We start from the raw sequence: 11,559 nt of genomic DNA on the forward strand, positions 1-11,559 counted from the left end.
GGTGTAATTACTTTTTAAGGGGGCATTAATACTGTGTAAAGGGGCACTACTTGTATTAAGGGGCACTCAGCTGCCATTATTTGTTTTATGGGGCATTATTGCTGAATTAGGGATAAAACAGTTGTTTTGGCCCAGGTGCCAGCAACCCGTGCTATGCTATTGCCCGAGCATCTTTGTGGCTTCTGACATCTCACGGTTGGTTTACTTCACCAACTTGTGGCATTAAACGATTGCAGATTAGTAAATATTTACCGATCAGCAGCCATTTAATAGCCTGCTTACACAGGCAGAATGTTCTTAATATTGCGCATTGGATGATTTGCAATAGATCGTTCATTGCCATTTTTCTCGGCAGCATGAATCTTGTTAAAAGGAATCTGTTACCAGGCTTTGGCTATTTAAGGCTACTTTCACACTAGCGTCGTGCACTGCACATCGCTATCCGTCGTTTTGTAGAAAAAACGCATCCTGCAAAAGTGCTTGCAGGATGCGTTTTTCTCCATAGACTTGTATTAGCGACGCAGTGCGATGCATTGCCACACGTCGCAACCATCGTGCGACGTGTTGAGTCGGACCGTCGCCACCAAAAAACGTTGCATGTAACGTTTTTTGGTGCGTCGTGTCCAGCATTTCCGACCGCGCATGCGCGGCCGGAACTCCGCCCCCGCTTCCCCGCACCTCACAATGGGGCAGCGGATGTGTTGAAAAACAGCATCCGCTGCCCCCGTTGTGCGGCGCATTCACTGCTAGCGTCGGTACGTCGCAACGACGCAATTCGTCGTGCGTCGTACGACGCTAGTGTGAAAGTAGCCTAATATGAAAGCAGCATAATGTAGGGGCAGAGAGCCTGATTCCAAAGATGTGTCTCTTGCTCATCAGCTTGCTGTAGTTTCAATACAGTGTTTTATCAGCAATAGATTATCACTACAGGACTACATCTCAGGTGCCAACCAGTCAGGCTAATCTGTGTAACCCCGCCCCCACCACTGATTGGCAGCTTGTCGGCAATGCACAGTGTACACAGGAAGCAGCCAATCAGGTGTGTGGACGTAGTTATACAAGGCTCAGCATTCCGAATTCTGCTACATCTACAGCAGAGAAAACAAGGATTCTAATTAAACTTCACTAATCATTCCAGTAGGTGATACCTTGCTGGAATCCGCCTCTCTGTCCCAAGTTCATGCAGCTTTCAGATTCCATGGCTAAGAATTTGTTGACATATTCCTTTTAACACCGGATGACCAGCTACCGAAAACAATGATCTTTTGTACAGCACAAAAGATCTTTTCATCAGAGGAATAAGTGTTTTGCTTGCTTATTGGCTGATCAGCAGCCTGTATTTAGACTGCGAATGTTGTGAAATGAGCATTTTTGAGAGAGCTCGTTCACGATAATCTTGCTCTGTAAATGGACCCTCAGATTATGAAGTTCTCTCCACTTTGAGATAACGGTTTTACTTTCTGGCTCCACATTTCCGAACACCTACTTTACTGTCCTCATCTAAGCTACAATTACAGTGCAAAAATGTTCCTTTCATGATTATCTTTGCAGCGTAAACAGGCTCCGAATCACCTGATGAACAAGCATTGAGTGACTTGGGCAGTGCAAAAGATCATGGTTCTCAGGACTTGTGCTGCCAGAACCAGCGCAATGTTTACTTTGGTCTACCTGTATAAACAGGCTTTTAACCCCTTAGTGACAGAGCGAATTTGGTACTTAATGACCAAGCCAATTTTTACAATTCTGACCACTGTCACTTTATGAGGTTATAGCTCTGGAACGCTTTAACGTATCCCACTGATTCTGAGATTTTTTTTTCGTGACATATTGTACTTCATATTAGTGGTAAAATTTCTTCAATATAGCGTGCGTTTATTTATGAAAAAAATAGAAATTTGGAGAAAAAAATTAGAAAATTTAGCAATTTTCAAACTTTTTAATTTTTGTACCCTTAAATCAGAGAGTCATGTCACACAAAATAGTTAATAAATAACATTTCCCATATGTCAACTTTACATCAGCACAATTTTGGAAACATAATTTTTTTTTGTTAGGACGTTATAAGGGTTAAAAGTTGACCAGCGATTTCTCATTTTTCCAACTATTTACAAAAACTTTTTTTAGGGACCACCTCACATTTGAAGTGAGTTTGGGGAGTTATTATAATAGAAAATACCCAAATGTGACACCATTCTAAAAACTGCACTCATCAAGGTGCGCAAAACCACATTCAATAAGTTTATTAACCCTTCAGGTGCTTCACGAGAACTAAAGCAATGTGGAAGGAAAAAATGAACATTTTACTTTTTTCACAAAAAGTTTACTTTGGAACCAATTTTATTTACACAAGGGTATCAGGAGAAAATGGACCACAAAATGTGTTGTGCAATTTCTCCTGAGTACGCCATTACGTCGGATGTGGGGGGAAAGCCACTGTTTGGGTGCATGGCAGGGCTCAGAAGGTAGGGAGCACTGTTCGACTGTTTGAACGCAAAATTGGCTGGAATCGATGGTGGCGCCATGTCGCGTTTGGAGACCCCCTGATGTACCTAAAAAGTGGAACCCCCCATTTCTAACTCCAACCCTAAACCCAACACACCCCTAACCCTAATCCCAACCCTAACCATAACCACAAATCTAACCATAACACAACCCTAACCCTAATCCCAATCCTAACAGTAATCCCAACCATAACCACAACCCTAGCCCAACCCTAACCCTAGCCCAACCCTAACTTTAGCCCAACCCTAACTTTATCCTAACCCTAGACCAATCCTAACCCTACCCTAACTTTAGCCCAACCCTAACCCAAATGTAAAAATGGAAATAAATACATTTTTTATTTTATAATTTTTACCTAAGGGGGTGATAAAGGGGTGTTTGATTTTCTATTTTTTTTTTATTCTGATCACTGTGATAGACCCTATCACAGTGATCAAAATGAACCAATAGGAAAACATTTCCTATTGTTGCCAGGTGCCGGCCGGCAGATCTCGGCGGGCGCACTGCACATGCACCACCCATTTTCTTCCCGGAAGAAGACACCGGCAGCCAGGGGACAGGACTGGGGGATGCAGGAGGGTCCAGGGGCACCGAAGATACAGGGGGGGAATTGGGGGACCCCATTTCTCTCTCTTCTGATGTGTGATCACATCAGAGGAGAGAGAAATTTAATGGGAAATCTGATTTTTTTTATTTTTTTTTTTTTGCGATCCCCGTTATTCTGTTAATAACGACAACACTGGGGTCTGAAAAAACCGACCCAAATCATGTTCTCTGGTAGAAATTTCGACTTCTCAGCACCGTTAAAAAAGTACCCTTATCTGCCACCGTTAAAAGGCGTATCGGCGGTCGTTAAGGGGTTAAATAACCGCCAATCAGTAAGGGTTTTGCCTTTCCAAATGACAGGTCATGTGGTCATGCTAAATTCGGCTTGTTAGCAAGAAGTAGTGAACAAATAGGGAATATTACTACAAAATCCAACATCATGGGGCCTACTTGTTGTCTTTTACATAGGTCTGTAATGGAGCTGTAGACACAAAACGGTAGGAATGTATTAGTCAAGACTAATGGCATAATTGGGGTATACCCGCTAATTTGTCATTTTTTCTCTTGCAGGAACAGTATGAATTCTGCTACAAAGTGGTACAAGACTTTATTGACATATTTTCAGATTACGCCAATTTCAAGTGAAGGACTTGAACCCACTTTATATACAGGACTAATTCATATGATCTATTTTGTTGTTAATTTATCTCGTCGATAGTTTTCTGCTTTTGTATTTTTCTCTGCTACCAATAACAAAATGATGTACGCTTTTGGTTTTACATCCGTTTCGGTATGACATACAGATTCCAATACAAAAAGCCTTCCAGGTGTGGAAGAGGTAGATGTAAAATAATGTATATATTTATTTATAATATGGCATGTATATTATGGAACCAGACATTTTCTTATATGCCGAGGTTTGTTTTTTTAATGGCATAAATAAGAAAATGTGATTGGGACAGCGCCCTTTTCTGTATAGTGTCTGAATTTCATGCTGCAATGTAAATGTAAAAATGTAAAGCTCCTTCATCAAAGGTGGTCCAAGCGTCATCCGCCATTGGGGTCAATGATATATCATTAGATAGCAGTTTCCTTACATAATTGTCCCAAAGTATAACATTTAGCACAGACCAAAAAGGGAAGCAGTTGTCCGTAAGCAGCCAAACAGGTCACTGCCTTAGAAAAATGAGAGCGCCAATCTATGCCACGGGCAATGGCTGAACTTTTGGTTTGCACTAGTTTTATTACATGAGGCGCAATGTTATTAATAAAACTACTCTTTATAGAGATTGACGCTTAAGGGTTTTTTCCCAATTTTTTCCACGTTATCACGGATCCATAAAGTAGGACGACATACCGTAACTTATTGATCACTGGGCGACTGAGTGCTGGGACCCCAAGTGATCCCAAAATGTGGCTCTGGAACTCCGAGAATGGGGTCTGTAGAGCCACATCATAAAGCAAATGGAGGTGCATATTCTCGACTTCTGCTCCATTTGTTGTCTGTTGGATTGGTGAATATATTATTATTATTATTTTTAATAATAGGCCTTCAGCTCGATCGTGAGCCATGGCGACTTGATGGATGAATGCTCTGTAGGAAGATCGGTCTTGTGCAAGCCTAGATAGGTCCTCTTCACCTTCTTCCTTCTAATCTTCCACCCATTATGTCCTCCAGTGAATGCTCTCTTGTATGATGTGACCAAAGTAGGCAAGTCGTAGCTTGGTGATGTTTGCTTCCATTGACATGTGTGGCCTTACCTCCTCTCTTCATTCGAGGCTACACTTTTTCCAGCAGAGTCTTTTGGACTCTTTATGCTTTTCATTTATGCTTTTTATTGAGTTTATTTATCACTACAGCGACAGCAGCAGTAACATCCGGTGATGAGGCCACAGAACATGAAAAGAGCCTTAGCCCACCAGCTGGACAGCACAAATTATGTGTTGACATTCTCTTCCCCAAACTGTTCCGCCACGTTGAGTCCGAGTGACCCGTACTTATCGTAGATATTCCTCTTTGTGGCGTCTGTTAGTATACCGTGTGCATTGTTGATCTCCTTGAACTTCTCAGAGGCTTCTAGATTTTCTGGGGTTTTGATCTGGATGGTATTTCAGTGCTAGTTTTCGGTAACATCTTTTGATGTCATCAGATGTGGCATTCTTATCCAATCCTAAAACATGATACAGGGATTCTGCGGAGGTAGAGAGGGAGCGCTGCCGTTGGTCCGCCATCTTCCTGGGTTAAAACAATCATGAGTCCAAGAGAGTGTCTACATACAATTAAATGGCATATAATAACAAAATAAGAGATCACAGACCAATACTTAACTGTAGGCTGGGATGTTGTACTACTGCTCCCAAGGTAGGGAGAAAAAAGGGAGCAAAAAACGGGAGGAAAATCATTGTAATCATGGGACCTGTGGTGGGGAGTGCCAGTCTGTCAGCAAAAGCATGGGATAAAGATATGGGATAAGAAATAGCATGGGATAAAAAATATAGCAGATCTGAACTTTGCTGTTGACTGGGATGCTGCCACAGTGCTCCCAAGGCAGGGGGAAGAGGCTGTGAAGAGCAAAATGGAGCCAGGATTATAGCCTACAACTATCGGTTGCGCTCTCTTATGATGAATTTCGGTTGTGCTCTGTTATGATGTTGGTTGCACTCTCTTTTATGAATACTGTTGGTTGCGCTCTTTTATGAGGACTGTCGGTTGCGCTCTGTTATAAGGACTGTTGGTTGCACTCTTTTATGATGACTGTTGGTTGCGCTCTGTTATGAGGACTGTCGTAGCTTGGTGATCTTTGCTTCCTTTGACATGTGTGGCTTTTTTGTTTTGTTTCTTCCTCTTCCCATCCATGCTAGTGATAACATCCTCCTCCAGCACCATATTTCGAAAGCGTTGATTCTTCTTCTGTCTTGTTTCTTGGTGAATATAGAGCAGAGATGGAGCATGTGCACCTTCGCTCCATTCAACACAAAGGTGGCTCACGTCTTTGGGGTTGCAGAGCCCCATTCTCAGGAGCACTGAGGGTCCCAATGATCTGACACCCATTGATCAATAAGTTATATTCTTTCATACGATTAGAGGATTAATTGCAATTTTGATAAAAACTGCAAGGCTGCTAGGAATTCCAAATATCCAATAGTTTTCCTGAAGGCAAAAACGCATCATAATGAGAGTTGTAGTTTTCCAACAGCTGGATAACTACCGATTGGATACAACTACTCTGCAAGCTAAGTTATGACAATGTGAAATATTTTTTTAGCAACTACCAGAACGATTTCGGGACCAAGGTTATGACTAAGGGCAAGGGAAGTAAGCTATAAGCTACCGCCCTGGCTAATAATGATGGTCGTTCTAGGGTCTGATGAGCGATTCACCTTACAATACTGAATTTGAGACATTGTGTAGTCAGGAAATCTTGTTTCTCACCAGCCTGGGGCTAAAAGGAGCATTTTTTAATTATAATATTGCATTAGGAAATTGTTAGCTAAGCCGTTTCCTAGTATTTGGCTTCAAAAATAGAGCGTTACTTTAACAAAAAAAATCATATTTTATAAAACATGAATGTGTGTACTTTTGTAATAAGTGTGCAGGATACATGCTTACATTCCATCATTTACAGAGCTAGAGGTTGGATCTATGTGTTTGCAGCCAGATCAGGAAACGTTACGGTTTATTTACTTTCTTTAAGCTCGAGCCAGATCCTAATTCACAGAAAGCCATATACAGTACTTAATCACATGACAAATGATCTATTTAACCTTTTGGATACGGCCTCCGGCACTTTGGGTTATCCTACTCATTCTAAGAACATTTAGTCCCCAGTTCTGTTTTCAGTGCAGAATTTTCCGCACACGTAGAGTCTCGCTTCTATTGGGATGAATGGAGGCTGTGGCGTCCTGTGAGTAATACATCTCCATTCCCTTACATTCATGTTCTCTTTACCATCCATAAAATTTTAGGAAATTTAATTCAATTTTCAAAATAAATATAGTGAGAACAGGATAGCATTCACTAAGGCTACGGCTGTTTCATGCTGATCTGCGCTTCTTTTGGGCCAGAAGATGCGTACGTCAGTGCGAAACGGCCGTAGCTTCGGTGCAATCTAAACTCCTTCCCCCCATTTGTTATGTAATTTTTCCTGAGGATAATAAAAGTTTTCACTTTGTTATATTTATCTTGCATTCACCTTGCATTTAAGTACCAACTAGTAAGCATTTCTTATTTTTGTTCTTAAATCTACGTATAACTTAGTCATGTGGTTTTGCCGTCCCAGATTTTATTTATTTTTTATTTTATTACGTGAACTATTAGTTCCATGTTCACTCAAAGAAAAAAAATGTCTCTAAGTAAATTTCTCTGAATATCCCTTGCCTGTCTCCTTACACTAGTATGCTACAATAGGCCGCTGTTACCATGTGTCCATAGTATTGTCAGGTTACATGCTTCACATCACCCAGTGCCTGACTTAGTTCATTACCTCAGCCAAAACCCATTAAACGAGGCAGCCACATCACACAATGTCACAATGATGCAACGTGTAATTCCCATCTTCATATATGTATATTTTTGGGCTGTGCCTGTTAAAACAAGCACTTTTGCTATTCACTGCTTGTTAAAATTTGCAACCGTTCTTGAGATATTAACACTTTTCTTTTGTTTACAGTTTGTTGCCTAGGAGACCGACCACTGTTGTTGTCTAGCTTGTAAACACTGCACTGAAGCTGGCCGTGATTAGGAGGTAATAGTGTTCTCTGGCATTCCTGGTCAGTTTTAAAACAGTCCTTACAAGCTGTATGGAAAAGAGCTTTTAAGCACTGCACATTTTCTACTCTCTGATAGTGGTGGTCGGTCTCCAAGCCAACGAGCTGTAAACAAAAGTGTTAATATCTCAAGAACGGCTGAAAATTTAAATAAGCAGTAAATTATAAAATTGCTTATATTTACAAATACTAGCAAAACAAACGGATGGGAAGAACGTTTTAAAGGCTATACACGCCTTTGTGTAGAATCTTTTTGTAATTCTTAATTTGCTGCTGCAAATTTTCTGCAAGTCCCATATATAGCTAAAAAAAAAAGTCAGAACTCCTGCTCCTGACAACTTTTTGCTCTCTCTTCTCTTCTGTCAGGGAGGGGTTTGTACATAGATTTTCACAGCATGGACACCGGGGAAAAAATGTTCAAGGAGGGCAGAGATAACAGTCTATAGATAGAGAAAAGCACTTTAAGAGAAACTTAGTGCAGAATTAAAACTGTGCAACACATCCAGCCTATATTACTGAGAGAGACACTCGCACATGGGAAAAATCTGAAACTTGGATCAGGCTGCAAACTGCAGATCAGGGGTGGGCTGAAATGAATGAAGGAAATTAAGATTGCAGTCTGAAGCTTAGTGCAATTTTGTTAACTAGAAGTAATATTTGCAGCTCTAACTTTCCATAAATCTATATGGTGCAGATTTTATATGAAGTATTACAGGGCCACTGCTCAGGGCCCATATAGTCAGTAGCAGGACCTACTCTTCTCAGGACTGGTAGGATCTCCGCTACTTGACCTTGTGCAATCTGACTTTTTTTTTTTTTGAGACATCTAATTTTCAGGTTATGTTTAAAGGGAAAACAAATAGCGATTTTGTCCGTGATTACAAGTGCTGCAATAAACAAAGTGATCTTGTATATATGATTATTATAAGATAGGAATATTCTATTTTACTATATAATAGATAAGGGGTTCTGTCTCACAATGATCACGATACAGAAATATTTTTTGACATCACAGCTTACCCCATTGTCCGTCTCTATGCTTAACACATTTTGTGCTCTATGTTTGGCGCATACATCCGGAAACGCTTCTGACGTATATGTGTGATTTGGCTATAAAGTTCTTTTGGTCAGATGTCTGTCTTTTTGGCATAAGGTATATGGTCGGGTATATTTTTTCCAATTCTATGTTGGTATGGGTATATACTGTGATATCTTATTTTTACAATGGGAATTAATGGCAAGTGTGTGCATTCGCATAGGTATCTAACTAACAATGTACCGCTATAGTGTGAAAAGAAAAGTTCTATTTATTTAAATCTACACATTTAGAGAAGAGAATAAGGGATTAAAGAATGTTATACATGAAAGGATAAATAAAGTGGTGATATAATATCGATGAAAAGCACAGAAATGCATCATAAAATTATGGATTACGTGTATGTTGTGGGAGGGCGTGATAAAAACTGGTCTTTAGTGTACATTAACCCTTTGACATGTGGCCATTTCTAATTTTTTCTAACCTTTTAAATGGCAATGATGACTGCAGCAACTAAGATGTTAAATTGCTGCAGTGCACACCAAGGGGTTAAAAGTGTGAAAACTTTTTTTTTTTAATTTTTACTTTTATGTTGAAATATGAGCGTTTGAAGCTACAGTCCCAAAACCTGAGGCTGCACCACTGAAAGACTGTGGTGACAACATGCCCACTTCCTGACTTCTGTCAGTTAAAGACGCCACGTAGACAAAGTGCAAAGCCAAACCATCCTATAACATTAATTAGTTCTTAACTGGCTTCAATACCCAAAGAGAAAAAAAATGGACATTCGAGCAATTAATGGAATTTTTTTTTTCTTACATTCAAGTTTATTTACACATATGAATATAAACAATGCGTAGACAACAAGAGATAAAATGTAAAAAAATACCAAGTAAATTTTAAAGGGGTGGCGACACCTTAGTGCCACGTCCAGGGGGGGTTGGTATATAAGTCTATATGAATATCTAGTCCAGGTGAAAGAATAAAAGATAGAATATTCAATTAAAGTAAGAAAATTGTGCACTAGGCAATGAATTGCAATTAATCCTGTTAATGGACCATTTTAGCTGTACCTGATTATATATACCCCTTTAAATATTACTTGGTGTTTTTTACCTTTTATCTCTTGTTGTCTATGCATTGTTTATATTCATATGTGTAAATAAACTTGAATATAAGAAAAAAATGTTTCCATTAATTGCTCGAATGTCCATTTTTTTTTTCTCTTGCTAAATTCTATGGATGAGCTCTTTCTTAATTAGCCTTTTCTTGGGATTTTAACTGGCTTCAGTAGTGTCAATGATGACTGTAGATACGGCTACATTTTATTAGAGAGTGATTGTAATCTACAATAACGCTGCCAAAAATCAGGACAATCTCTCGTTAGTGCATCCTTAGGCTGGAGGCTCGTAACTTTAAGTGATCGTATCTCTGGATAGAAGTAACAAAATAAAACATGCTTTTCATATTTTTAATGTACACTAAAGATACTCTTCATTTATTTTTCTGGTAGATTTCTTTTAAAAGGGGATTTGTCGGGGAAAGACTGGAGGGGCAACGTCATATTATTAAACCGTGCATATTTAAAAAACAAACAAACAAAAAAAAAACCTTTGAAATAGTTATTTTAAACCAGTAATGCAAATGACGAACTTGTTATGTTACTTGTCTATGTACATAATTTAAGTGAAGCTAAAAATTATCATCTTCATTTGCATTTACTGGCTGCAGAAGATTCCAGGAGTGATAGATGACACATAAAAATAATTGAAGTGTCCTGGCAAAAATGATACACTGTTACGTCCTGTGTCATTCTACATCTTCTGCCACCTCAGTCTTATAATGTAACACAGTGTTTCAATTTTGTACAAAATGCTCCTTGAAAGGAAAACGAAGCACAGAAAAAGAACTAAGAAGGAAACAAAAATCAACTTAGTCTTATTTTCTTTCAGTTTATAGTTGTAAATAAGAAATATAAAAAAAAAAATCTGTGTATTTCAGAAGATCAGCCATATGCTCCCTCCTCTTACTATCATATGTCGGGTTTTAAGACATCTAGATGCAGCAGGAGCCTCTCCCCACTGCCCTGTGTGAAATAGGGGAAAAGACTGGACAGCTAGAAACTAACCTCTGTGTTGTCTGCAGGATTTCTACTAATCTGACTATTTCAGGATCATGTAGAAAATGTTGAAGAATAACAAACAGTGAGGATGCTTGATTTCTTATTTAAAGGGAACCTGACATCAAGATCTTCCCCTAGAACTCAATCTGCCTCCGAATACCCTATTTAATGATTCCTGTATTTTCTGTAAAGGCTACATGTCGGTGTTTAAAACCCTGTGGTCACCAGACAAGTCCAGGAATGCTGTCAGTTAGAGATGAGCAGATTTGATTTTTTGGGTTCAAGAGAACTTCAGTCCTAAGTTCAGTTCGGGGTACCAGAACTCTTACCGAACTCCATAGAAGTCAATGGGGACCCGAACCTTGGTGCTGTAAAATGTTCTGTCTCTCCTCAGAAGCTGAACTCTGAACACGGACTTCTATCCGAAGTCCATGTTAGAGTTCTGTACCGAACACAGTCACTTTACTGTTCGGGTTTGCTCGTCTTTCTTGTCAATCAATATAGAAGCATGCCCACTGCGGTGTGAGCAGGGTAAAGGAGAACACGGCCGAATTGTTCCCACCCCCTCTTTCAAATTGCCACCACT

The 11,559-nt window shown here is 39.6% G+C and overlaps 1 protein-coding gene across 2 annotated transcripts in view; it reads left to right on the forward strand.

Moving 5' to 3' along the window:
* Nucleotides 1-6,585, forward strand: part of PTPRE (protein tyrosine phosphatase receptor type E) — a 192,559-nt gene extending 185,974 nt beyond the window's left edge. For both annotated transcript variants that reach the window (XM_077258389.1, XM_077258390.1), the window contains exon 20: nucleotides 3,619-6,585. In XM_077258389.1, the coding sequence (XP_077114504.1) occupies nucleotides 3,619-3,693 (75 nt within the window). In that variant the 3' untranslated portion in view covers nucleotides 3,694-6,585. The remainder of the gene's footprint in view (nucleotides 1-3,618) is intronic.
* Nucleotides 6,586-11,559: the final 4,974 nt, after the last annotated feature.

Source organism: Ranitomeya variabilis, chromosome 4 (assembly GCF_051348905.1).
Source record: "Ranitomeya variabilis isolate aRanVar5 chromosome 4, aRanVar5.hap1, whole genome shotgun sequence".
NCBI classification, from domain to species: domain Eukaryota; kingdom Metazoa; phylum Chordata; class Amphibia; order Anura; family Dendrobatidae; genus Ranitomeya; species Ranitomeya variabilis.